General features: G+C 30.7%; 2 protein-coding genes across 4 annotated transcripts; one reads left to right on the top strand and one right to left on the bottom strand.

Moving 5' to 3' along the window:
• The first annotated feature begins 260 nt into the window (after positions 1 to 260).
• Vha14-1 (V-type proton ATPase subunit Vha14-1) lies at positions 261 to 1,596 on the top strand. The gene is made up of 2 exons (XM_040714635.2): positions 261 to 586; positions 642 to 1,596. Exons 1-2 carry the CDS (start codon positions 454 to 456, stop codon positions 875 to 877), a joined length of 369 nt encoding a protein of 122 aa, XP_040570569.1. The 5' UTR covers positions 261 to 453; the 3' UTR covers positions 878 to 1,596.
• Positions 1,113 to 27,923, bottom strand: LOC121119833 (solute carrier family 13 member 2). 3 transcript variants are annotated; one of them, XM_040714634.2, is made up of 5 exons: positions 27,802 to 27,923; positions 2,960 to 3,240; positions 2,355 to 2,894; positions 1,668 to 2,286; positions 1,113 to 1,595 (listed from the first exon to the last, which is right to left on the bottom strand). In XM_040714634.2, exons 2-5 carry the CDS (start codon positions 3,197 to 3,199, stop codon positions 1,324 to 1,326), a joined length of 1,671 nt encoding a protein of 556 aa, XP_040570568.1. In that variant the 5' UTR covers positions 3,200 to 3,240; positions 27,802 to 27,923; the 3' UTR covers positions 1,113 to 1,323. The 3 variants fall into 3 exon arrangements, with proteins under 3 accessions (XP_040570568.1, XP_040570567.1, XP_071745376.1); XM_040714633.2 differs by lacking the exon at positions 27,802 to 27,923 and adding an exon at positions 9,987 to 10,202; XM_071889275.1 differs by lacking the exon at positions 27,802 to 27,923 and having other exon boundaries at positions 2,960 to 4,662.

Below are 27,923 nucleotides of genomic sequence, written 5' to 3'. Positions count from 1 at the left end.
AGCAGACCTCTAAATACTCTGGGTATTTTGCGCTAGTAAGGTACTCCGTAGTATTAAATATATGAGTTCTAATACTATCTGGAGGATGTTGAGATAAAACTACAACTACGACAGATATTATAGACTTATAATTGTGCAAAGGTCATATGAATTCACCAAGTGGAATAATAGGTTGCGTGGTTGGAGCTTTTGCTCTTCCATATAATATGGGAACTCAGTATGATTATATAACATTTCCGTAATTTCTCTATCTGGCTGACGGATTCATGGCGTCATTGGGATTAATTATGACGTCATCGCTCACTTTTTCTATTTTTCTCTCTGCGCTTACCTAGCTCTCACTTGTTTTGCTTTATTCAAGTCTTGTGACATTTGAGCTACGAGTTGTCAACTGAAAACTCCCTATATCAGTAAACATCAAATAATAAAAGTTTAAGTATAATTCAGACTACAATGGCGATTGCAGGAGCTCGAGGTAAATTAATTGGCGTTATCGGAGATGAGGATACTTGCGTTGGATTCCTCTTGGGGGGTATCGGAGAAATGAACAAGAATCGAAAGCCCAACTTCATGGTCGTTGACAAAGGTTTGAGAATCTTTCATTAGTCTGCATATCTTCTAGGATGTTCATTTCTATTTAGACAGTGCCATCACGGAAATAGAGGATTGTCTCAAAACTTTCATCAAAAGAGATGACATCGATATCATTCTCATAAATCAAAATGTCGCAGAAATGGTGAGAGCTGTGATTGATGCACATACAGCTCCTATTCCAGCTATCCTGGAAATCCCATCTAAAGATTTCCCATATGATCCTTCCAAGGACTCCATACTTCGACGTGCCAAGGGTCTTTTTAATCCGGATGAATTGAGATAAATCAATCATCAGGATTCCTCATGACCATTCCAATTTGTTAATGATTATCTCTTCATATTTTATCTATCTAATAAATCAATCATACACATGTTCCCAAAGAACAAGAAAATAATTAGAATTGATCTTTATTAGATTATTACTGCTCTTAAAAGTAGAAAAAGACTTTAAAACCTATGAATTAATTAATAGATTCAGTTTCCTTAAATAGAAAAAAAAAAAAAAAATATGAGAATAATTACTTTTCCAATGTTCTTTAAACTTTATTTATTTATTTCCATCTCTTTAAACATTTCCAATGCTTGTTTCTGTTAATGATAGTTACATTTTAAGTTCATTTTTAGCAATGACTATTCCAACTTTCATACAAAAATAAATATAATTTATTCAATCCACTTCTCTTTCCATTTATTATTCAATATGAGATTTTTCAAAATCAATGGTAAATGCTATTCTATGTTTAGAGATGTAAGACACTCCGTATTATTTGTTGTCTTGTAATAGTCTATGACCCATTGGGGAGGAGGTGTAATTTCATATATCTGGTCTGCATATAGATTGATGGCGGCTGTCGTAGTTACAATACAAACAAGATTCATTATGGTTCCGGCTTTAATCATTGTGAACTGAGACATTGTTGAAGCTTGGAATACAAGAGCATTGGGGCCCGTTGCGATGGGTACCATAAAAGCATAGGAACTACAGAGGGCTGTGGACACGACTGTAAATAAATTACGAATTAATATAAAAGAGATATATTGTTATATTATTTAATTATTTTTCAAGGAATTACCAAAAAACAATGGACTTGAGCAAATTCCTATGGATAGATCAATCAAAATGGGTAGAACAATGTTTGCCGCTGCGGCATTAGACATGAGTTCCGTTCCAAAAGTCATTATTAAACAGAAAATGAGATTGATGACCCATTTTTCTTGTTTCATCATGGATGTCTTTAAATTTTCAACAAGCCATTTGCTCAGTCCAGAATCTTTCGTTCCTCCAGCCATTGCATAACCTCCTCCTAAGAGAAACATAATTCCCCATGGTAACTTTTTTTCTATGACTTTCCATGTAATCAATGATTCAGAACTTTTTGGAGGAGTGTCCCAGCTTACAAATGGCCAGAAATGAAATTCTCTTGGTATTATGAACATTAGGATTACAGTTAAAAACACAGGTGTTGCTGAAGAAATGGGTACCTCGGGGAACAAATCGCTCCAACCTGGAAACATTTTTGGTGTTTTCAAAAACCAAAGAAGAACCGTAAATCCAAAAAGCGAAGCAATTAGTACTTCTCGAGTTGATATTCTTCCTAATTCTTTTTTTTTCTTTCTGATAATATCGTTAGGATTGATTTTGTTCTCGGGCAATGTATCATTACCATGTTCCACAACTATTCCATTTAATTTCTTTAAGTAAAAGGTTGTGTTATAAGTACTTTACCTGTATAAAAGTTTACTTTTATTTGAGTACTTACATCTTCAGTAGAATACTCTTGTGAATATTTAGAAAATCCAAAGAAGAAATAAAGCCAAATTCCTCCGAAAATCAAATTCACAATCATCAATGGAATTGCAAACATAGCCCATTTGATAAAAGAGATCGATGAATCAGGCCCAAATTTTTGCTCCAATGCACCAGGAGCAACCAAATTAGGAGGAGATCCAGTTAAAAATCCCGTTCCACCAATGTTAGATGCATACGCTATTGCTAGTAGCAATCCATTCTTATATTTTTCCCTTCCTGTTTCATCCTTGACTAAGTTTGCAGTTTCAAAAATACCATTCAAAATGGGTATCATCATCGCTGTTGTTGCAGTGTTCGATACCAATAATGAAAGAAAACTTGTAATAGTCATCAATCCGAAGAGTAATCCCTTTGGACTTGATCCTGTGATATTCAAAAAGGAAATCGCAATTCTTCGATCAAGACCACTGTCCTCTACTGCAATCGCCAATATGAGTCCTCCCATAAATAGACTGTTACTTGATGTCAAATAGTTGGAAGATACATCACTCTAAAATATAATAAGTATTTAATAAGATCAGAAGCTCATTCTTTTATTTTACTTTGAATTCTTACCGTGGATTGGATTTCGAACAATGGAAATAATACTAAAGGAAAAAACGCAGTGACTACAATTGGTAATATCTGTAACACCCAAAAAATCGCCATCAATAGTATTACATAAAGACATTTACATTCTTTTTCTCGACTTTCATCCAAAAAAAATATTGGTAAGAGTAGTAGAGGAATGAGGATAATTAGGTAAGTCTTGATAAATGCGAAGGATAACGGGCCACAATGCTTCGTAAAACCCATTTTCTAATGATCAATAGTTTGAAAGTAAGATGAAATCCTCCCTAAAAAATTAAGGTCAATTTATTGTTTAATTCTATATATTTATCTTCAGTAGTTTGATATTTTCTATTAGTTTAATATTATTTAAAATCACGACACAATCTACTAACTCTCGTTTTAAAATGAATGAAGTACCCTATTGAGTAAAAAATAAGAACTTAATTTAACGTTGAAGTGTTATTTGTACTAAATAATAATGATGTGTAGTGAATTAATTTTGATGTTTATTAACATTTCTTTATACTTATTTACAGTTCCAATCAATGTATAATTGGGATCTTACCTCGTTGAAATTGTTGTGAAGACTGTTTTTGATATTTTTTTTTTTTTTATAAAGGAGTTTATTCACAAGATTCATTTTATTGATACATTTATAAAATAATGATTTAATCTTGATAAAATATAAATATGGAATTGATTAACGGAAATGCATTAAACCAATAATCATTTAATTGTATTTGAATAATCATGTCATCTATTAAAAAAAAATGTACAAAATAAAATCATAAATAAATTTTTCAAACAATTTAGCAGCTATAATAAGATTTGAGTAGATAACAAAGACAGAGTTGTAAATTTATATAAGGGAGACCAAAATATTGTTATTTATTTACATATTAGGGATATATGTTTGTATTAAGTCTTAAGGATCAAGGGAATTCTTTTACCCTGCAAACTTTGGCTATGGCGTTTATTCACTAATAAAACATTTATTGTGGCAAGATGGTGCAAAGATTTTGAATTTATTTAACAATTAACGAAGCAAACATTGCATTTTTGTTTGAGGTATAATATGATTTAGTCGTAAAAAACTAACTGAAGATTCATATTAGCAAAATGGAGCATATATTTTGAGTCTAGTAAAGTAAAGTTAACAACCTTCCATTTTTTTTACTGTAACATAAGATTCGCAATTTACGACACCTTTAATTATGTTGCCCTTTTTTAAATATTCCTCCAGGCTGCCTTTGTATCTGATAAATAAACATTTACGTTAATCCACGTCATATTTGTAATATGTAAATGAAACGCCAATAATTAGTTAAATGAAACAAATTGTTTGTACAATGTACTACTTAATATGTGTAGTAGAGTTTATTTCCCAAGATCCCATTATCTAGGAATTTCTTAGGGTTTTACACCTACGGGGAATTCCTGTATTTTATCATTTCAAAACATCAGTTTCGTTTAATTATATATAGGAATCCAGAAAAAATTAACTTGTTCATCATTTATTATTGAGTTATTTGTTTTTGGGTTGGGGGGGGGATGCGGAATTTAAAAAAAAGGACATGCGGTTTCTAAAAAAACCAACTGACAAATTAAGAATACTTATAAAAGGAGAAAAAAAAAGAAAAAAATATTGAGAATATTGGTTTGACTAGCCAAAAATGTATTTCATTCTTAAAAAAAAAAAAAATAGTTCTTAAATTTTAAAGTATTCGTTATTTACTAATGGGATCCCTATAATTTCCCGGGATCTCGCTTTTACTTGTATATGTTTATAAACATATTTATATGTGATTGAATTAGCCCGTAGTTTTTCGATAAATTGCGTTTGAAACTGTTGCAAAGTAAAAAAAAAAAAACAGTCCGTCGCAGGGTAACAAATATGCTTGCTGAAAAGCCAAAATATATAAAATAGTGAAAAAAAAAACAGAATACGAGAAAGAAAAAAACATTTCTTGTTGCAATTGCTTGTTGCTGAGCGTTACAATATCACAAATTTCTCCAAAAAGATTAATTTTTGAACTTTGATAAAGTTATATCAACTGAAAGCAAAAGAATCAATAATCCAAATGATATTAGTTACAAGAAAAAAATAATCTAAAATTAATTACATTTATTAAAAAAATATTGTTCCTCCTAAAAATTACTTTTACCCATAAAACTCCGTTTGTATCCAATATCTCAAGGAAAAATGACTAAAACATTTACTTGAATGTACTTAATAACACTATAGAAAAAATAAATTTTTTATTTCTGCCTTGGCTTTTATGGTCATTTGGGTCATTCCTCAACAAATTCCTCAAAAATATTTACCTCAATAACTCAGATTATGTGAAATTTAATATATATATATGACGGGTGTTCGAAAAGTGTCTGACCACTTTGATTATGCGATAAATAACCCTGCGTAACTGATCAGAATGAAGTTGTACCGGAAAATCTAACAAATACTTTGTTATTTACACATCATGAAGATTATTTTTCATTATTTTGATTTCCACCAACTTTAATTATAGTCTCTAGACTAGGTATTGAAGTCACTTAATACTTTAGCAATTTAAGTCTTGGACATTATCCTCCAACGGGACTGAACAGTGGCTTTAAGCTTGGAGATGTTGATGTGGTAGACTCTGTAGGCTTGGGACTCAATATGCCACCATATTCAAAGGTCCAAAGGATTCAGATCAGTGGACTGAGCAGGCCAAAAACTCTTTCCACATGCATCATCACTGAAGCTGGATGTTTCGTCTTGGAGACTTCCAAAAAACTTTTAGGGGTATTTTCAATACAAATAATCCTGTCATATTGTTTTTTGATGACAAGATCCACAGTCTCATCATTTTAAAAGATGATCATATCACCATTGTGTTTGAAACCATTTATTATCCTCTTGCAGCGTTCCAAACAGGCATTAATTTAATTTTGACTTACCAAAGGCCTTTCTACATACCTCAGATATATCCCACCAGCATATTGGACAGCTTTAGAGACTACAGACTTGCTCACCTTCATCTTCCTGGAAAAATCTGACATGAATATGTTTCGATTGACCTCAAATACATGCTTATTATCCTTTGATCTCAATTTTATTGGTCTACGACTTCTGCCCCTAACCCTGTGGCTTTCTCTATCCCCCTCATACTTTCTGATATTGTATACTGTATGGAGACACCTTCAGCCTCTTAACAATTTCAGATTTGCTAAGAAGAAGACGTACTAATTTGATAATCTCTAATCTTTTGCTTCCATTTTTATTACAAATTAATATATTCTTTTATCCTAGAAAAAGCATTAGAGACCTGCCTCTTATATGTAAAACACTAATAATTAATCAGAATGATGTTGTACATCAAAAATTTTATTTTTTCATATTTTTTACTATAACAATGCACATTAATTTTGAATCTGGCCACCATCAGCCTCAATGACTGCCTCCAACCGCCTTCAGAACCCCTTGCACACATTGGGAACGTAGTCATTTTTCATGATCCTCCACTGTTGGTTAACGGATGTCTTCAGGGGATCAATATTCGGGTGGTGGACTTTTCAGGCCTTTTTCTCAATTTACCACCCAATGGAGTAATTCTGTGGAGTCAGATCTGGGCTCTAAGGGGGCCAAAGGTTCTTGGACCAGAAGTTCATGTTGCTACCCATTCACTCTTGTATAATATTAGCAGTATGGGTCGGAGTCCTGTCCTGCTGAAATGACTACGTGGCTTTGTTGGACTGATGTCGCCATCAGCCAAACGGTTTATGACCCGACATACTGTGGCCTTGCTGATGGTTAAGACCTTCTTGATGTCTGAGGTGGCCCTCTCGGTCCGGATTAAATTGCCTATGATGGCTCTTCTTGCCTCCATGGCGACATATACAGAATTTTTGTTTACAAAATGTACATCAATCAAAGGCTTAGAATCTAAGCTATTAATAAATAATCTGAACTGTATGATTTAATCAACAACATCTTTTCAAAACTGTATTTTTATAAGATCTCATTACTTTTTATACATCCAGTACAGTGTTACACATCTTTTTCGTTAGCTAAGAAATCCAGCTTCACTGATATAAATGGAAAAAATTGATTGGAACTTAACAAAATCTCTTAAATACTTTTGGAACTCACGGTATGTAAATCTTTATCTATAAATCAAATTTAATTTCAATTATATCATTGGTTCCCAGATATAACAAAAATGTGTTATATATCAAATTCCAAATAGTCTTATGTTCTGAACCCGTGATTCAATTTCAATAGACTAAGTATTTCTGAAAAGTTATAGATTGGGTGAAAAAACAAGAATAAAATATTTCACTTTTTTTGTAAACTAATTTTTGAGGCTTCATTAATTTCTAGTTATTTTTTGGGGGGATTGACCCATTACCTTTAGCTTAAAACCAGTGTTGGATCTGTTAAAAAAACTAAAAAGACTACGATCCTATCAGTCCGATCCTCATTATTTTTTAATTCATAAGTCCGGTCCTTAACGGTCTTTTATGGTAACTACTAGGGTTGAGACTCGGCACAAGACCAATTTGGACCAATATTTATGTCCAGAGCGCGATATCAGACTATAGACTGAATTTTAATTTTTTTTCAAATCGTGGCTCGATGTTTTTGAGTCTCAATCTATACATAGATTTTCTCCCCACTCCTGATTTATGAGTGGTACAAATTTGATTTATACAACACATTTATTTCATATAACGTTATTGTACCCATGTTCACAGTTTTAAAACTCACATGACGTCATCAACAATTCATTTATATAGTATCGTTCTATACCAAATTTAAAACGAGACCGTTTCAGACCGAATTTTTTTAAAGGATCTAATTTGTTTAATCCACTAAAATTCAATTGGGTCCCTAAAGGGGGCAATATCAACAATGCTGACGTCACATGAAAACGTTTGATAGAGTTATGACGGTTTTACCCCTCTAACCCAAAGATATAAAGTATATTTTGTTGTCACCTATTGATTTTTCTGCTTTTTTTCTCCAAATCAATGATCTAAACGTTGATTACTTGAATTATATTTAGCTATTTTTGAGCTGTTAATAATTATCAACAATTATTGTATGTTAATTCCATGGCTGAGAATAATTGACAAACTACCTACGGATTTGTGGGCTTTTCTTCCTGTTTGTTTTTCGCATGAAAGGTTGTCTGATAGAATAAATGTAACGAGGGATTGTTTTCAAGATATCTAGTGTACAAAAAGTTTTCTAGTAGCCGAATAAATTAAGACAAAAAATGATAATATGGTAATTGTTTTTCACTTATTTTATAGTTTTGCCCTTGATATAATACATAATTGGATATTACAATTAATCCATGATATAATTTACCATAAGTTACACATTTGATAAATAAAATAAGGCAAAAATAAATAGTAAAGCATTAACAGTTTAATATTTGTAATTTTAACAAAAGGTATAATCTTAATGACACATTATTTATGAAGGATCAAACAATAAAATAAGATATGACTTTCAAGCAAAAATATCGGGATTTAGACTTTTGGTGAGTCATTTGTTGAGACTACTAGAGGTGTGATTAAAAATTGAACTGATAAAATATACATAAGACTACGTTACGATGCTAGTATATAGATCTTTCGAAAGTGGATCGAAGGCCAAATCCAACTTTTCAGGGACTGCATAACAGTGAGACCAAAACCATACTTCTTTTTGAGAAATAACAATTTTTATATTGCAGCAAAAAAAAAAAAAAGTATTGCTAGTGATGTAACTCTTGTATATTTTTTAGTTGATCCGTTTTTTTCTGAATTGGTAATTTGAATAATTCCTTAGCTGATGTCATTATTCTGTAACTTCAGAGTAGTGAACTTCATTTAATTATATACAAAACCTGATTGAAAATTCGCATGTGCTAATAAAAGACTGAGAGTAAAGTCCTTGTTGTACTCGATGTAGAATTGAGGATCGGCATCGGAGTAATTCCTACCTTTATCATTGTTAAATACTTAGAAGGGTTCGTCTTTATTTCCTCCATCTCATAGCTACTCGCTGCTAATCTAATGAAACACCATGTTAAGCTGCTCTGTTCCAAATTATTCTACAAATTGTGAGGGTGGTCATGTTAATTTTCGTTTTTCTAAACATATCAGCGGATAATAATATTTTAATCGATGGGTATTACCCTCACCTGAATGCTTTCAAAAAAGCACACAGGGCCTGTTCATAGATGGATTTTGTAAGGTCCATATGTGACTTGCCAAATGAATAAATGTGTATTAAGATATTTTATTTATAAACAGGCTTTGACTGTTGCCCTATAAATACAACAACTTGATAAGTATTCAATGACACAAATGCCTACAGTTATATTACTCTTTAATACATATGAAGTAATTAATTGTATATCAATTACAATGTAATACAATAAAGCGGAATGAAACCTAGAAATTCTCATTTGTACAATCTGTTTATACATATTACAACTTGTACAGTAATCCCATTTGGTCAAGTTTACACAACATAAATACAGAACTATAATTAAAATTTCTCCTTAACAAATTAAATATTAAATTAATTTTCATAAACCCCTGACCGGCTGGATCAAAGGGTACATTGTTAATAATTTGGGCCAAAATATTAGTGCATAAAATTTGGAAGGTTTTTGATTTAAAAAGAAAAAATTTGACATTTGTACAGTGTACACATATATTGTGTTGTATCAGTCCTTATTTAGGACTGAAGACTACAGTTCAGTCTCGGTCCGGTCACCTACAGTCCAGCATATCGGTGCTACAATTTATAAAGTTCGGTCTTGATGCTTTACATATTACAATCTTCAAACCTCGACAATTTTTTCAAATCAAATGGAAGAGGTTCTGTGATTCAAAATGTGTTTTGTTTGTAGGAGTGAAAATACAATGATTTTTTTTTTGAGCACAACATTGATTAATGTTTTTTATTTGCACGAAGAAAAGACGCATGGTAGATGTGCAAAACCACTTTTAGATCAACTTGTATATAATTTAATTTAATAATTACCTTTTAAAATTTTGAACTTCCACAAATGAAAAACTTTATGTTGATGAAACTTAACAGCAACTATAGTTTACGTTCACTCTGTTCTATCACATTACAATCATATAAATGAATACGCAAGAACACTCACGCATTAATTTACTGAACAATTATGAATATCTGTATTAAATAATATATTTATATTATTTTATAAACTAGTTGGTCATTTATTAATACACTAACACATTTAATCAAAGGGAATTGAGAGAAGCCGAATGAGCATTAGAGTGGGTCGAAAATCTGCATTTTATAAATGGATGATGGTGGGGTATTGGGAAATTTTGTAATACCAAACCAAATTCCAGGATGATTGAACGTATTTTGCAAAGTTCTCAATTCAGTTGAAACTTTTTATATACATATTTTGTGGATTATATAAATATTTTTCAAATAATTACAGGTTATGATTAGAAATTTAATTCCTGGAGAAATTTGACTAGTATTTTTAACCTACAACAATGATCCAATGGTCCATGTTTCATTCTTTTTGTTTTGTCTATTAAAAATTATATTGTGCTGATCTTTATGCATCAAGAGAAATATTTTTTTCTAACATAATAATCAGAGGCGTCCGCCGGATTATATTTAAGAAAAAAATTGAAAAATTAAATTGAATTTCAAATATTAAATTACTTATTAAAAGGAAAAATTCTTTCATTGGGAATGGGACAGGGGTTTACATCCCCTCCAGCCGTCCCCCTGGGGACATAATTTAGTAATAATTATCAACACCTACAACCTCAATAAGTCAATAACAGCTCCATACAGCCAAAAAGAACCAAAACTTCTACATCATCAATATGGCAGACCTCTTACTTGCCACCATGTGGCCCTCCTCAACCCCTTACCTTACTCCTGGACTTTGCAGTTTAGGGTATCTTAGAGAATAATGTCTGCCGCATGTTTCACTCAAATTTGTATTCGCTCTGATCTTCCATCATGACAGGTAATATATTATAGCTGAATATAGTTTTTAAATATGCTCAAGTTTCGGGTTCTCACTCTATACACGTATTTAAGAATCTCTACAACCAACTCCATGGAGTTCATATTTTGCAAATATTATTTTTATAGAATGCATAACTGATTTCGATGGATACCCCGTTTTCAAAAATACGAAAAAGTTAATCAAACTTCCTCGAAACGACTCACCCTAATCAGCATGTTACGCTCAACCTTGTACAAAGACAAATCCCAAATTTTGTTTAACTATTTGTTGATACGTCATTGTCTACGGGATGTGTACTATTTACTATCAATACTGATGTAAATAGATCTCTACAAAACCTTACTTCCGACTAATTATTATAATTGTAATGGAAATTCAATAATACTTCTGATATCTGAGGAACAGTCACAGTTGTTTATTACTTTTAGTAAATCAGACTCAGTGGAGTAGGAAGTGGAGGTTAAAGGGAGTGTTGACACACTTTGCAAAATCTTAATCGGAAGAATGCCAAAATCAGTAATCAAACCTTTTTTTAGAAAATAAATCCTTAAAAAAAAAATTCAAATACATCTTGGTGAAATTTTTTTTTGATCTGACGAAATAAATTCTACTTCCAATCAAAAATTCCTTCACGGAAGGGGGTGCCCACCCCCTTCGGACGCCCTTGGTAATCCTGAAGTATATTTGATTTATGAAACTTAATTTAGCTCCGATATTATTGCTCTCATATAAAATATTGATAATTTCATCCCCTGTGATAGTATAATGCAAAGTACATCACTTAAAAATCTAGCTGTATTAATAATTTAAAAAACTATGGAGTAGTTCAACTAAGCTCTTTTCAAATAACTTTTCATATTGATAAAAGGTTATTTATTGAAGTGTTTAATTTTGGCACTACTCTGTTTGTATTTGATATTCTTGATATAAAGATGATATCTACACTGACACACATTAAACTCAAACCTAAGACAACTGTTTGATCCCTTCTATACATGATGAGAAAATGTATTTTCTTTTATTGAATCATGATAATTGTCTCCAAAAAAAGAAAAAAATTATGAAGATTACTATCTCAAATATAAAATCTATTCATATGATAAAAATAAATTGGCTTTTAAATAAAGATTAATATGGATTCTTTTTGTATTTGTGTTCACAAATGTATTAGAATTCTATCAGATATTAAGTATGAAAACCAGTTCTAAATAGTTTTTGTCGATACAGTTTGTTAAATTTAACCTTTCGTTAGTTACACTTGGGATATCGTTGCTCCAATTATGATAAAACTGCTAATAATTCGCAACAAAATTACATTTTATTGCAAATTAAGACCATTTGATTGCTGTTGATTACATCTTCTTTTAAGCGAGACTTCTTCACTTTCACATCTGGGATTTTCTTTTTCTTTCTACAGGGATTCTGATCTTTTGACTCATAAGTGAAATCATCTGTGCGAAAATGAAGCGAGCATACAAATATAACTTTTTGGAATCTTCTTGATAATCCTGATTGTTTCGAACTTTTTTGATGGCATGAATCCACTTTTGTCTTCGAATGGGTCTGGCTGGCAGCCGGTGGGATGAAACATGAGGTGAAATTTTCTTCCTTGGTTGATCCACAACACAATCAGGTACAACACAGGCGTTTGGCATGTTTAAATAATCACCTTAATCATTAACTAAAGTATTTTACAAAGAACACAAATGGATACCGCTTGAATTGAAATAGAACTCACGTTATAGTCAACTGTTGAAGAGAAGAAGGAATATTTCCTCTACTCGAACCACACTGGAAGAGTAGGGAAAAAAAGGAAAAATAGTGACTATTCCAATTATATTGCCTTCTTTGGGCATAAACAAAGGTGAAAATCCATTGTGGAATGGGTATGTTAAAAAAAGAAACCGAAAATCAAATTGGTAACCCTTACAATTTGAAGAATTTTTTTGAGGAGAGAATGAATAATGCTCATGACGTTTCATTAGATCAGATACAATCAGCGGGGACAAGAGAGAAAGGAAAGAAGATCACATCTACAATCAGTTGTGACAAGAGAGGAAGGAAAAAAGGATACAAAATAGGACATTTGCAAGAATTACTCCGATGCCAATCCCACATTCTACTCCGAGTCCAACAATGACTTACAATTATATCTCCGCAACAAATCCTCAGGGGTTCATGAGCACACACGAACGTTCAAACAGGTTTTGAATATAATTGAATCTATTTAGGAAAGGATGTTCACTACTCGGGAATTAAAGCATAATGACAACGGCTAAGGAAAAGAAAATTCCTTCTTTATACTACCAATTACAATTTCACGGGCCTGCTAAAAAAACCCCACGAGATTTACATGTATGGGTATAACCTTGTATTTCTATTAAACTTGATAGGACCAAGAGAGAGAAAGGCGCGGAGAATATGTGTAACAATTCATTTACTTGATGATAAGTGATGCAAATTGTGTGAATTTTGGATCTGGCCTATCTTTTTAGAATTGGTATTCTGAAGAATGAATTTTCTTTTTTCAAGCTGTTTAATTATTATTTCACTTATTAATAGTGAGCTTTCTTTGTTACACCATTTAATTATATACAAAACCTGATTGAAAATTCGTCTGCTCTGCTCTTTTCTAAAATATTCTACAAATTGCAAGGGTGGTCATGTTAATTTTTCTTTTTCTAAACATATCAGCGGATAATAATATTTTAATCGATGGGTATTACCCTCACCTGAACACTTTCAAAACAGCGCACAGGGCCTGTTCATAGATGGATTTTGTAAGGTCCATATTTCACTTGCCAAATGAATAAATGTGTATTAAGATATTTTATTTATAAACAGGCTTTGACTGTTGCCCTATAAATACAACAACTTGATAAGTATTCAATGACACAAATGCCTACAGTTATATTACTCTTTAATACATAAGAAGTAATTAATTGTATATCAATTACAATGTAATACAATAAAGCGGAATGAAACCTAGAAATTCTCATTTGTACAATCTGTTTATACATATTACAACTTGTACAGTAATCCCATTTGGTCAAGTTTACACAACATAAATACAGAACTATAATTAAAATTTCTCCTTAACAAATTAAATATTAAATTAATTTTCATAAACCCCTGGCCGTCTGGATCAAAGGGCACATTGTTAATAATTTGGGCTGAAAGGTTAGTGCATAAAATTTGGAAGGTTTTTGATTTAAAAACAAAATGAACATTAGTACAGTGTACACATATGTACATAGCGTTGTGTTGGTCCTTATTTAGAATTCAGGATTGCAGTCCTGTCCAGTTCAGTCTCTGTCTTGCTTTCAGTTTTTTTTATTAACATGACCATTATACCCACGATTTTTATAAGTAATGATCATACGACTTGGCAGTGACTCGCCTGCTAAGATATTTATAGCTGAATACAAAGTAAATTTCTTATTGTATACAAAACGGCAAAAAAAAAAGAAAGAAAGAAAAAAAAAAGAAGAGATTGAGAGGTTAGGGAAACGACTTAGTTGCATTAAAGAACATAATTTTATGTATTGACCAAAAAAACCTCAAGATTTATTAGAACAAGCAACCCTATTTCCTAGTGTGGGATGATTATTGGAATCAGGAGTTTTTCCTGGAATTGGAATCGGCATCAGGAAAAAAAAAATAATTTGCGATTCCAATTCTTAATTATTACTGGTATTTAGCTATTTATTACTTTTCTAGCTAAGTTATGATAAAAAATATCCCCCTCCAAAATTAGGTGATTTTTGCTTTTTATAAGGAAAATTCATATTTACAATTTTATTTAGTTTTACAATTTTTTTTCCGAATTTTTTTATCATTCTCTGTATAATTCAGTACTCTTTAAATTTTTCTTGAAAAAATTTAATATTTGATTTGATTTTATAAATATTAGAAATTTAATTTTTGAAAATTTTAATTTGAGAACAGCGGGGATTTTTGAAATCTGTTTTTTTTTTTTGGGAACAGTTGGAGATGTTTCACCCCAAAAATTAATTTTTTGAGAATAGCTTTGTGTTTTTGATATTTTTTTCCAAAAAAATAATTTTTGTGAATAGTTGTGGTTTTTGAAAATAATGTATATAACCACTAAAAAAATAGGGTAAAATGAAGGACCTTCCTTAGAAGTAAATATTTTTTAGCTATTTTTTACTAGCTGAAGTTGTAGAATATACCTTACATTTCAATTTTTTTAAAAATGCCTTAAAAAAGGTCAATTTGATCAATATAGTTTTTAATATTTATTGTGAATTTTTATAAGATAAGCTGGTTAGGTTGTTGAACACAGATAACAAAAATATTCCTGGGAAATAAATTAGAACACTTCATGAGTTTTTAAGTAATACTATATACTAATATGAAAAAATAATTTTGATGTCAGGGCATAAAACAAATTTACAGATGCTTCATATTCAAAATAATTGTTTCAATTTTTTTCACCGGAATATTAACGTAATATATACTCACGCAACCTAACCAGCTTAATTTTTTACATTTCATAAATCAATCAAAATGAAACCCTTTTTAAGTACAATTTTTTTTAAATTGAAATGTAGGAGGACCATTTTCCTGTTATTAATTTGAAGAATAGTCCCACAGTTGGAAATACTTGGCTATTTTCCATAAGATTTGAGGCTATGTTTCTGTTCCTTTTTAGAGAAAAGGTTGAGAGATACAATTAAGCTTATTAATAATTTAGGTAAATTTATAAGAAGTCACTTTTTTCCAAATAACATTTATAACGCTTCAATAAAAAATTTTGCGGTCCATAAAAAAGTATTTGTCAGATCTTATTTGACTCACAGGCCTTGGTTTGCTCATTCCTGCTCTAAACAAATTTTGAATATTAAATTACTGCAAATCCTTTTTGTAAAGGTTGAGTTTAGAAAATAACAGCTTACATATATTAGATGATTAATCACTGTACGTCTTACATTGAACTTTTAACTAAAAACATATAGATATACAGGAATAAAACAACAATACGGCAGTTTCGATATGTTGACAGCCTTCTTTTGAAGTGCGTTAAAGAGCTGAAATGCATGTCAACATCTGATTATAAACTATTCATAAATATGGTCCAAATATTTTCTTATATGTATAGGCAATGGGATGGGCAAATGACGGCCTGGGTGCCGCATAAGGCCCTCGACCTCAACCAGTGCAACCTGCAGATGAAGTACATAAAATTCAAAGATTCAAACATCGATAATACTTTGTTTCATTTGATGCTCATTGGGACCGCAAAAATTGACATTGACATACAACCCATTGTGAGCCAGGCGGACAAACCAACGGTCTCTCATTAGGTTTAATTAATGTTGCCATTATTGAATGTGAGCTATTTTGACTAAGTTTTTTTAAAAAACTTTTTTATCTGTAGGAGTTAAAATTAATTTTGCACTTTTTTTAGTAAATATTTTTGTTTTTGTTGCTTATTAAGGACATGTAAAAATGCATTTCTATTGAGAAAATAGTTGTATGTCATAATAGAAAGAAGAAGAAATTCTATAACAGGGAGGGGCAACATCCATGATAAAGAGATTTGGAGGGCCACGCACTTCAAATAACTTTATATGACAAACACCTTCTATTTTATGTTATATCGTTTGTTTTTTTTTCCTTCAAACTTTGAATGTTTTAATTCTATTTTGTACTTACAACATAATTTCAGGCCAGTTAATTTTTTAGCTCAATAGTTTCGGAATTAATCGTATCTTACAATTAGTATACGTTTTTTTTTATGTTTGTCAAAATCATTCAAAAAAATTAAAATTTTATGCCTCATTCTTTCTAATGATAGAAATTTTAATAATATTATGAGTCAGTGAGATAATTTTTTGAAGATTTCCATAAATTGATATTAAATTATCAAAAAAAAAAAAAAAATTCATTTAATAGTAATATACATTATTTAATTCAAGTAAATACTAGAATTGCACTTAATTCTGAATATTTTTATTGAAAGCCGATCGAGAATTTTATTTACATAGAAACTAGATAAGTATTAGGCCTAGTTTGATATTCAAATTTGATACTGTTAAAAATGTATGTACATATTTACTTTATTTTCTAAATTGATTAATATTTTATAGTTATATTATTGTTTCAAAATGAAAGAAGGAATTTAATTAAAATAATGCTGTAATGAATGTCTTAAGGTTTTATTTATTCTATGCTATCAGAATAAAAATGTTCTTTTAATATCTTGAGACATTCATTACACCATTTTTTTAAAAATTCAATTCCCTTATTGATTTGATTGTTATTTTTCTAAAAAAAATAATAGTCTTTAGTTGGTAAAAAATAAAGGGTAAAAAATAGTGAGCGTGTCATGTATTCGTTACGGGTCTTCAAATACTATGTGTTGTTTGTCCATTCGGTATGACCTGTACCCGAGGTCCTCATTCACAGTCTTGGAGACCAGCTGCTTGCTCACTCCGCGGTTCTTGGCCAACCTGGACAAGGAAGTCCCCGGCGAAGCCTTGATGGACTTCCGAAGGCCTTCAAGGAAGCGGGGAGTTTGGATTCGGTCACTTCTCTTGTTGTGGGACTTACCTTCCCTTCAACCTCCCAGGCATTGAAGATCCGGTACATCGTGGTCTTGGGGTAGTTAAGAAGCTTGTAGATAGCAGAGGGATTGTGTCCCGCGCGAGCCAATTCGAGGATGGCGTCTCTCCTTGCTTGTTCCATGATGACTATTATTTGTTGTCAAAACAATTGTGGTGGAAGTCATAGTGTATTGTTCACGCAACCTTTTATATTTGTATGATTTAACCCCGAATATCCACATTATGGATCTGGATGAAGTTTAAAGTAGTTCTAATTTATCGTGGACACCATATATTTAAGGATTTCAAGACTTTAAAAAAAATGCAGAGTTAAGTCGTAATTTTATTCATGAGAACATGTGTTATTTAAGAATCGCCGGTATCCGAAAATACCCCCAACATTTGGGGTACAAAACAACAATTCATAAAGTCTATGCCCCGTTTCCTCAAAATTTATACGACATGTCCTTATACGAAGTTACCGTACACCGACATTAACAAGGTCTTAATTCAGGTGTACCATTTGTCACGTTTTTGCCTTCTCCTCGTGTTATTTTATGTCTCGACAGTCCTAAGATACACTCAACAATGCCATTACGGAAATTAAACATACATTGCTTTATTAATTTAGAAGATAAAAATATGTTATTTCATCGGTATGGAGACTGATTTACATTGTGTAGCCAATAAATTAGCTATGGCATTGGCAAGGATCAAATATATTCCTCTAATTATCCAACTCTTCTCATTTCTAATGCATCCAATATAAAATTAAACGTAGAAATCAAGCCATCACAAAAGGGATTTATATTTTCTACTATTTGATTTAATTAAAATATTGGTGGTTATTTTTGGCAGCAATTAATACGCGCTACAAGGGTTTTGACTTTTTTTCAATTTAAAGCTATTTGATTAAGTTTTTTCAAGGTTATTTTTTAAATAGTAAATTGGACCATTTAATTTTATAAACATATCCACTCTTATGTACCAAACATAACGTCACTTCCGTTGATGCTGCAATTTGTGAGGTCATTGAAAATGCCTTTACGAAGTGTGTATAAAATATTATATATTAATATTAACGTAATTGAAGTATTCACCCTTCAGTTAATTTATATCCTTTTCTAAATAAAAATTCAGTTAATCATAGGAACTGTAATTATAATTTATTGTTCAAATTAAAAAAGGAATGAGAAGAAAAGGAAGGAAAATGTAAATAAAACCTTTTCAATTTGAAGAATGTTTTAGAGTAGAGGACCTTAGCTGACATCAAATTAACTCTGAGGAGCTATGTGAGGAAGGAAAAATCCGCAAGTCCCACTCCGTATCAGGGAAGGTCAGAGATAGGAATTACTCAATTTTTTATTCTCAATTCGACTCTGAGTCCAACAAGAAATTACAATTATAACTAAAGTCGTAAATCCTAATCTTTTTTTTAGGCTGTCTGTGTATAAAGTGTAACCACGAGTGTGTATGCACATAAAGGACCGAGAGTAACCCTGATGATTTGTTGGGGAGTTAAAATTATAAGTAACTGTTCGACTGAGAGTAAAATTGAGGAAATACATAGTAGTAATTCCTTCAGAAATCACACAGAGTGGGACTTGTGCTTCTTTTTACTATATCAAGGCTGCATGCAGCTAATTTAATAAATAAAACGTCCTGAGAGCTTAACTCCTCTATTCCAAACTCTCTACAAATGGTCGATATAACCATGTTAATTTTCGGCTTATTTTATTTTACACTCAGAAAATGTTTACGATTTACAATCCCTGCTTATAATTCACCAATAAATCCTCACACTTTCTCTCCATCATTCATGAGCAGCCGTACTCTGTGTTAAACTTTATACTTATTTGTTTTCTCCTAAAGAATAAAATAATAGTGATCAAAGCTGAAGAAAAAAAAAAAAATCACAGTAGAAGTTGCCAACAACTAAGAAAATCGCTTAGCATTTCCAACTATGATATCATGCAATTTGTTAAAAAGACTGTGATAAATGTATTTCTAATCTGTCCTTGTAGAGATTAGAAGAATTTCTTTAGAAATTGTAATTGATTCGAAAGTCTCTAATTAATTTAAAAAATTTGATTAGTTTTAGCGATACAAGTCAAGCCGACTCCATAAAATAGATTTTTTTCGGATGTGAAATCGAGACATCATTAGAGTAGAGCTTAAAATGAGATACTCATTTCGAACGGGACCGTTTTGATAATTGTTCAAGTCGTTACAACACTATTTATGAAACAAATGTCTCTCATTGCACGTAAGTACTAAGCATACTTAGTATGCCTCCCACATTGTAGTGTGTTTTTAAAAGTTGCTTTTCCAAATATCCCATTAATGAAAAAAAACAAACCTTATATTAATATAGAAACATAAAAATCTCATAAAACTTTTGCCTCATAAAAATGTTTGTACGAACTGTATGTAGTTGTTTTTAAAAAAAAAATTACTATTATTGTTCATTAATGTATGCATTGTACATAGTGTGGACCAGGTAGAGAATTAAACAAGCCTATGCTTGGGCTTGTTAAAAATCTCCAAAATCTTGGACATACCTTATAAAATAAGTTAAAAAAGGTATTACTTCCGACTTCAAAATATACCCCATGCCGGATATTATGTTTAAAGGACACCATCATGGCTGCATGGGTTGACTCGTCAGAAGACTATATCCCTAAGGTTTTTGCAGCCTTCAGGAAGAGAGTGAAGGCCGTCATTGAGGTTGAGAGAGGGCATATTGAATAAAAAAAAGTTTGCCTTCACAAACTACTTTTTTGTCAAGTTAAAAAAACAATCTTCAGTGGAAACTTAAATATGACGCATGGAGTAGACCAGTTTCTGAATGCTTAGAGAATCAGTAACATTTAATCGATTTCGTCTCAATTGGAGACCTCTTCAGAAATAATAGTATAGCAATATTCTTAAATTCCCCAGTTTTCACAAAAAAATAAAAACATTAAAATTTAAAACTAGGAATATATAAAAAAATATATACATTAATATATAAAAGTACCTTACAAAGTCTGAAAAAAGTCAAATATGAATTTGAAAAGGGGCTCTTACGTTGTGTATGGAGTGTTTCTTACCATAAATACCTCAATTATTAAAATACATTGGTTATTCATTGAGAAATCAGGAAATTTGTGGTGTAAAATTTAATCCGTCTTCTCCTTGAATTGCACGTACTAAGAACTGCTAGTTTCTTAAGAGTGGAGCATTAAATATGAAACACGGAGTTTGTTATTATCATCTCACTCAAATTATGTCCTTCTACATTTATGACTGTCGTAGTTTGAATCACGAAACCTGCATTTTTCTAGATATGAACTGCACGAGTTTCAGTGACCCTTAAAGAATGAACATAACACAAATATGACACTCCTCTCATGATTTATAAGTGTCTACAAATTTCAAATTCCCATAAAAACTGATGCTCTCTATCAATATTTATATATTTTTCACTAATGAATAGAAAAATGTTCAAGCTTCCTTACGTTTAAAAAAATTAATTCTCTATTAATTAAAAGAATCATTTTTGGTCCAAAACGTCGAAATCAATTTAAAGATAAACAAATAGTTATATTATTAATTAGCAACAACAAACTTATTAATCTTATAAAAACAGATTCCGAATTTATTTTCACTAATGAATAGATAAATATTCAAGCTTTGTTATGTGTTTTTAAAGATTTTCTCTGTCGACTGGAAGAGGGGATTTTTTGCCCCAAACGGCCATGCAAATCTGTAGCTTATTACATCCTCTATTCATTAGCGACTACAAAATATTTCATCGCATAAAAACTGATGCTCTCAATCAATATTCATATATTTTTATTAATGAATAAAAAATGTTCAGGCTTCCTTATATTTAAATTATTGCAATGCCAATATAGTATAAACCCTCTCAAACATTGTTATCGTAATTTTTTGTAATGTCTTTAAGAAAAAGTCATCAAATTTATGATTGAAAAAAATCATTCTAGTGGGTGTTTTTAAATGAAATTGAAGGGTCCACCCTTGTTCTCGAACCAAAAGTGATTGTAACATATCAGAATCGTATTTTATAGGCCGGACTTGTTCTATCACTTATTGTATTTCTTATATCCCCTCAAATTGAAGTGTTCTCCTGTGGCTTCCAAACATTTATCAACATATCTCATGTATTCCCCTATTCCATCTTTTAATCTTCTTTTGTTTGGCCGACATATTGCTTTGAGCATTAATTACAACCAATCACATAAATCAAATGTATAGAATTGCATCTAATCATATGATACAGTTTCTACGTAACACTCGATGCCGATGATTTGATAGACAAAGTTTGTTGAACATATGAACAGGTTTTATATTAGTTTTCCCCGCACTTTTTGAAACACACTTTATTGACACTTCAATGAATGGGTTCTTCAAAATGAAGTTTGGATGTAGCATTATTAAAGTTGACCATTAGTGAAGCATTGGATGTGTAAACGGAACCAACAAATAAAAGGACTTAAATGCATATTTTTATTATATAGTTGACCCTAAAATATATTTAAATATGGTATTACATATTTATAAAATATCATTTCTATAGTTTAGATATTAAATTAACTATGCTATGGAAATAATAAGATATATAATTTTGATTTATTTATGATATCCCTGTTTATCATTTCCATCAAGTAGTATTCTATACAGGGTTTAAGTCTTTCTTTATTCTTAAAGGCATTTGATGAAGTTTCCACAAGGTTTATTGGATATTTGTGCAATCAATGTAGTATTATGCATCTTTTATAATGCAATTTATGACGTCAGTGTTTCATTATACGTACACTAGTGTGTCCTGCTAATATGTTTTCTAAGCTACTCAACGCAAAATGTATCCAAATTTGTGTTATTTTACATAGACTACGAAAAAAGTGAACAAAACTAAAATTGTTCTACATTTGGAGGGCTTTACAGCTCTAAAAATTTACGTTGTCACAATTTAAAACCATATTTGTAAAATACTACAAAAATAAATTTAGAAAGGTAATTTATTATTAATACCAATAATTCAAAACGCAGAGCCTGCAGTCCATGACAAAAACCTAGAATTTAAACATTTTTTGTTTGACCAAAATTTGGCATTTCTGCTAGAGATTACAATCTCTCAAGTTAGTTACACATTGTGAAGCATCACTTACTAGTTTAACACATATTTCCACTGATTGCGTGTGACATGGAAAATTTCTTATATTCGGTCATGTTTTGAAGGTCCTCATATGAAATATTTCGAAGAACCATAGGTGTTTGAATTTAACATTCGTGCCACACAATAATTTCGGTGTAATCTATGGCAGAAAAGTAGACTTTTGGTTGTATAATTATACTATCTTTCATTACACTTCGCAATGCCAACTTCTGTATGGTGTCCCGCTCAACAAACAATAATGACAAGTACTTTTAAGTTTTATGGTTACTGCCATAAAGTCTGAGTAACCAATTAGCAGTGTCAAGTCATCTTGAGTGCACCAATTTTCCAGGTTTATGGGGTTTTTTCTTTTGAAAGGATTGCAAATTAAACAAATTGGAAATTTGGACTGCTTTAATTTATTTTAGAATCCTTCTTTTCATTATTTAAGTATGCTTTTCCAAGCAATGAGACCTTCCATCCACATTCGTGATCCTTCAAAGTGCTAATTATTTAAATAACTCGAAAAAGTCGAGATCCTTCTTCTCTTAATGAGTCAATATATTCTTTTCTTCACTTCGCGTCCCTACCTTGAATTACCGAAGTTATTTATTTGTCATTAAAAGGTTGCAAGAATTGAATTTCAACTATCCTCTGTCGTGGCTGTTTCCCATTTCGAGATAGATAGAGAAAGTATTACGTGAGAGTAAACTTGTTTAGGATACCCCAAATTTCTCGTTAACTCCCACATGGATCAAAAAATGAATTAAGATACATAAGATTAACAAAAAATAGAATTATAGCCGTATGAATATGAGGACATTAACATTTTTATTCCTCATAATAAATATCTACTTCTAACTAATACATATCCACACAATATTATAGCTCCGTAAGATCAGTGGAAAATGAACTTTTATTTTTTGAGCAGTTAAGCAAGACTATAATTATAAGACGTCCAACTATGTTGGAGAGACCAGGAAAAGTTTCAACACCTCCGTTCCCTATTTCTTCAACATCAAAAGTGAGGTGTTTCATATTATTCATTTTGTTGAAATGTCCGGGTCGCGGGGTCAAAATCCTATCCTATTGATGAAAAAATACAATTGGCAAAGTTTGACCGAAGTTGACAAAATATTTAAAGGTAGCTCAACGGCCTCAAAGTTTTGAAATTCTCCACTTTTTCAAAAAAAAATTACTTCTTCCTCGATTATTATGAAAACGGTTCAAGATACAGCTTTTTATATTCTATGATTTTTTAAAGACTACTAAATTTAATATAAGATATATTTAAATTTTATATGGGTAAAAAATATTTTTATTTAAATCATAGGGAAAAATAGTCACGGAAAAAATAATACAAATAAAACATATTGCATACATGTTTTTACATTTTTTCTCTTTTTTTTCCTACAAAACATGAAAATGGTTATGACATATTTTCATTTGGTTGAATTGTTAGATAATTTATACCATAAAATAACAGTTTTTACTTTATCAAACATTATTATACAATTTGCATATTAAAAAATGGTTATCCTTTTTTTCTGAGTAATATGTTTAATATACTAGGGAATCCCAGAGACAGATTTTTTTTTTCAAGTCTGGATACATTTTTCGATGCTCTTCTACAACTTTTAATAAGAATTGAAGTTGCGATTCGTCAGGTGTTAACGAACCCCTGTATTCTTTATTAAGTGGCACTCCTCATCTGCTGGGTGATTGACAACTTGAAGAACATCAATTAGTTCAAAGGATTTCTTATCATCATCGTTACTTAGCCACAATTTTGGAACACCTTTTAAAAACTCTTTTAGGAATGTCTTTTTGTAACAAAGTCTTCAAAAATTTTATAGATAATGTTTTTCGTTGAAATTTGTTTTTTTCCATACTTTTTATTCCAAATAATATTTCTTTTTTCTTTACCAAACTGACTTGAAATTTTTTTAAATGCAATATTTTGAAATTAAAATATTGATTTCGGAATAATTATTTGAATTTGATGAAATCAAATTCAAATAATTAAATGGAGCATCTGAGGCTCTAGGAGCTGAGATCCATGCTTTCAAATGTATTCGTACAATAAAGATACGAATATCCTGGAATATAATTCCTCTTTAGAATTTATTTTAAATTGTGACTTGAACAACCAAATTTTTAAACAATATAATACTTTAAACAACCAACGAGTGTGGTGTATTGTACCGGAAGACATATTTTTTTCCGTCTCTCCTAGTATTTGAATGATATGATAAAAAGGAATTGTCAATTGACTTGGTGTACAATTTATGACAAACATAAACGTACTAGTTATGTAGATATATATATATATATCTAGAAGTGATATTAGATTCAGTAGACATGCCCTTTAGACTCAAATCTATATTTACAGACGATGTCTAATGATCCGTATTGTTAAAATTTAAAACACATATGTATAAAGTAATTGTATTTGAAGAATCTATTGCATTAAATGTCAACGCCAGTTTTTAGGGGGGAAGGAAACACTTTTTCTGGTCCTACACTGGATATAATTAATAATTTGGTAAAAGTTTTAAATATACAGTTGATCCCTTTCTGATTTTTAATCTTTTGAGAGTGGCTATTAATTTTGGGATTTTTTTTGTGAATAAGAATGGATTTTTGAATTTTTTTTCTACAAATTTAATATTTGAAATTTTTCAAACTTTTTCCCAAAGTATTTAATTTTCTGTAAATAACTATGGAATGTTGAAATTTCTTTCCAAAAATGTAATTTTTGAAATTCAAATTTCATAAATTTATTTTCTGTGAAAAGTTAAGGATTTGTGAATTTTTTTTTATACTTTTTACTAGAATTTTTTGCCTCATTTGGGCAAATTATGTAGAAAGGAAAATAAATTTAAATTTTTTTGCAAAAAATTAAATCTCTTGTGAATAGCTATAGATTTTTTATTTTTTTTTTCACAAAAATTTAATTTTTATAAATAGAAACGGATTTTTGATTTTTTTTTTTTTCCAAAAAATGTAATATTTGAAATTTTGTGGGAACGTTATGTTTTGGGAGTGTATCTCTACTAAAGGAAAATGACAAATTTACCACATCAAAGGAGGATAGAAAGGGCCATAATCCTAGAAATCTTGGAAACAACAAAGAAAACTTCAAGAAAATCTTTATAAGTGGGAAACTTACAAAAACGGTAAATAAGTTCTTCCAATGTACGAAGGTAGTCTTAAAATTTTCCAACCTAACAAAGATACAAGACATTTTTTCTGATTTTTATCTTATTTTTCTTCATAGTTTCCTTTTAACTTTACACACTTTTTCCAGTGATGTTTGATTTTGATTTTTTTCACAAAAACACCCGCATCAACTCACTCAAACAACTATTACATAACAACTGCGTGTCTGAAATGGCTGAAACTTTGCTGACAGATGTTAGATACATGGGACTAGCTTTTATTTAGGAGTGCTGTCATTTTCCCGTTGAGGTCGCAAACTTTTCAGACCACTCTCGTATACACCAAGAGGAAATTTTTTATAAAAATACCATAAAAAAAAGAAAATGATGTAATATGGACTAAATTTATTTGAATAGACCCTCAGAAGGATTGGTCTTTTCTAAAAATAAATATTAATAAAATTTTTATTGAAAAAAGCCACTCGGAATTTTTTTTTTTTCCTATAAAAAATCATTTGAAAATAAATAAAAATATAACGATTTACAATTGCCCAGCCTATCCTAAAACTAAACCTTAGTGTTGTGCTCACATCTAATTCACTTGAAACCAGGAGGGGAGTGGCAAACGGAACGGTGGGGCTTATGGCTCTTCTGCAAAGAATTTTTTATTATACAACAAAGGGTTAGAGAGTTCGCCAAACTATGATAAGAAGTTAAAACAAAAAGAGGTCAAAATATATTTCGAAAACAAATGTCTTAAAATAAATTTAAAATCATTCACATTGGAGCACAAAAATATTCTGAAGGGTGTCGAATCAATAGAATGTCTAAAAATTTATTTACAAAAAAAAGGATCTGAAATTTCCTCATTGAACAGCATTTCAAAAATAGACTTTTGAAAATTGCACATGACTTCCTCGGAGAAAGTTGTACCACCCTGCCTACATCTGAGACTTGATAGATTGAGACCTATTCCGATACAAAGACCCTTAAATCAAAACATTTTTTGACGTCTATTACCCATTTTGAGAATCTCAATAGCACCTTTACTCTATCAGGTGTTGTTTTAGTTTAGCCTACTAAATTCATGACCAATTTTTTTGTTTAGTTAAACTTAGTAAATTAGTAACCAGTTTTTTCTATTACAAAAGACTATTATATTTCTATATATAGAAGGTTTTGATGATGAAAATGTTAACACAATTCACATATATCCTTCCAGAAAATCTTTCCTTGTCATTGCCAAGAGAGACGAGAGAAAAAGAACGATATAATTTAGTTGAAGGTTCTTTTATAAAGATCCTAAATGATCTTGAGAACCAAATCTGACATCACTAGATGTGGTCAAAGGTAGTGGCGTTTTTAGCTATTTTTTGTGGTGTTTTAGTCCACCAAGTGGTCAATGTGTTTAGAAAAATAATTGGCTACGCGATTACTTTTGTGTCTTCTATTCACTATACTAATTGAATTAACAAGGTACAAAAAACAACATGAAGAGGAAAAGTGATATTGTGAATTCATTTTTGATATTTTAAAAGCAACATCTTTGTGAGAGAAAAGTTTTTAAGTAGCCAAAGTAATCTCCCGAAAGTAACAAGCTCGTTTCCTCACTTGGTTAAAATAGCTATGGTTATAACAAACAAAATAAAGGGAAAATAAAATGAAATACAAAGTTAATTTTAATGCACAAATATCTGATGAAAAGAAATGATGAGGGCTTCAAAGCCTAATAGGCTTCCAAATTATACATATAGATACTTAATAATTATTTTTTCTTATATCTAATGTAAATGAAAAAGAGGCGTAAAAGTCTATATTTACTCAATAAAGTAATAAAAAATTTCAAATACAAAGCTTCGTTATTTACTCATCTGATTGATAAATAATTGCATAACTCCTCATCTTAAAGCAATAAAATATAACTAATTAATTATCTTACCTTTTAGTAAAACACACTTATAACCAGTACATTCAATAAGCTAACTATAAGGCACCTACTTAGCATTTAATCAAATGTCTACAAATGTATATTGTACTTATTTAAAGGGACCAAAGGATAAT

Source organism: Lepeophtheirus salmonis, chromosome 6, assembly GCF_016086655.4.
Source record: "Lepeophtheirus salmonis chromosome 6, UVic_Lsal_1.4, whole genome shotgun sequence".
In the NCBI taxonomy this organism is placed as follows: Eukaryota; Metazoa; Arthropoda; class Copepoda; order Siphonostomatoida; family Caligidae; genus Lepeophtheirus; species Lepeophtheirus salmonis.
The sequence above is the reverse complement of the archived record's forward strand: the minus strand, read 5'-3'. Positions and strand labels throughout refer to the sequence as shown.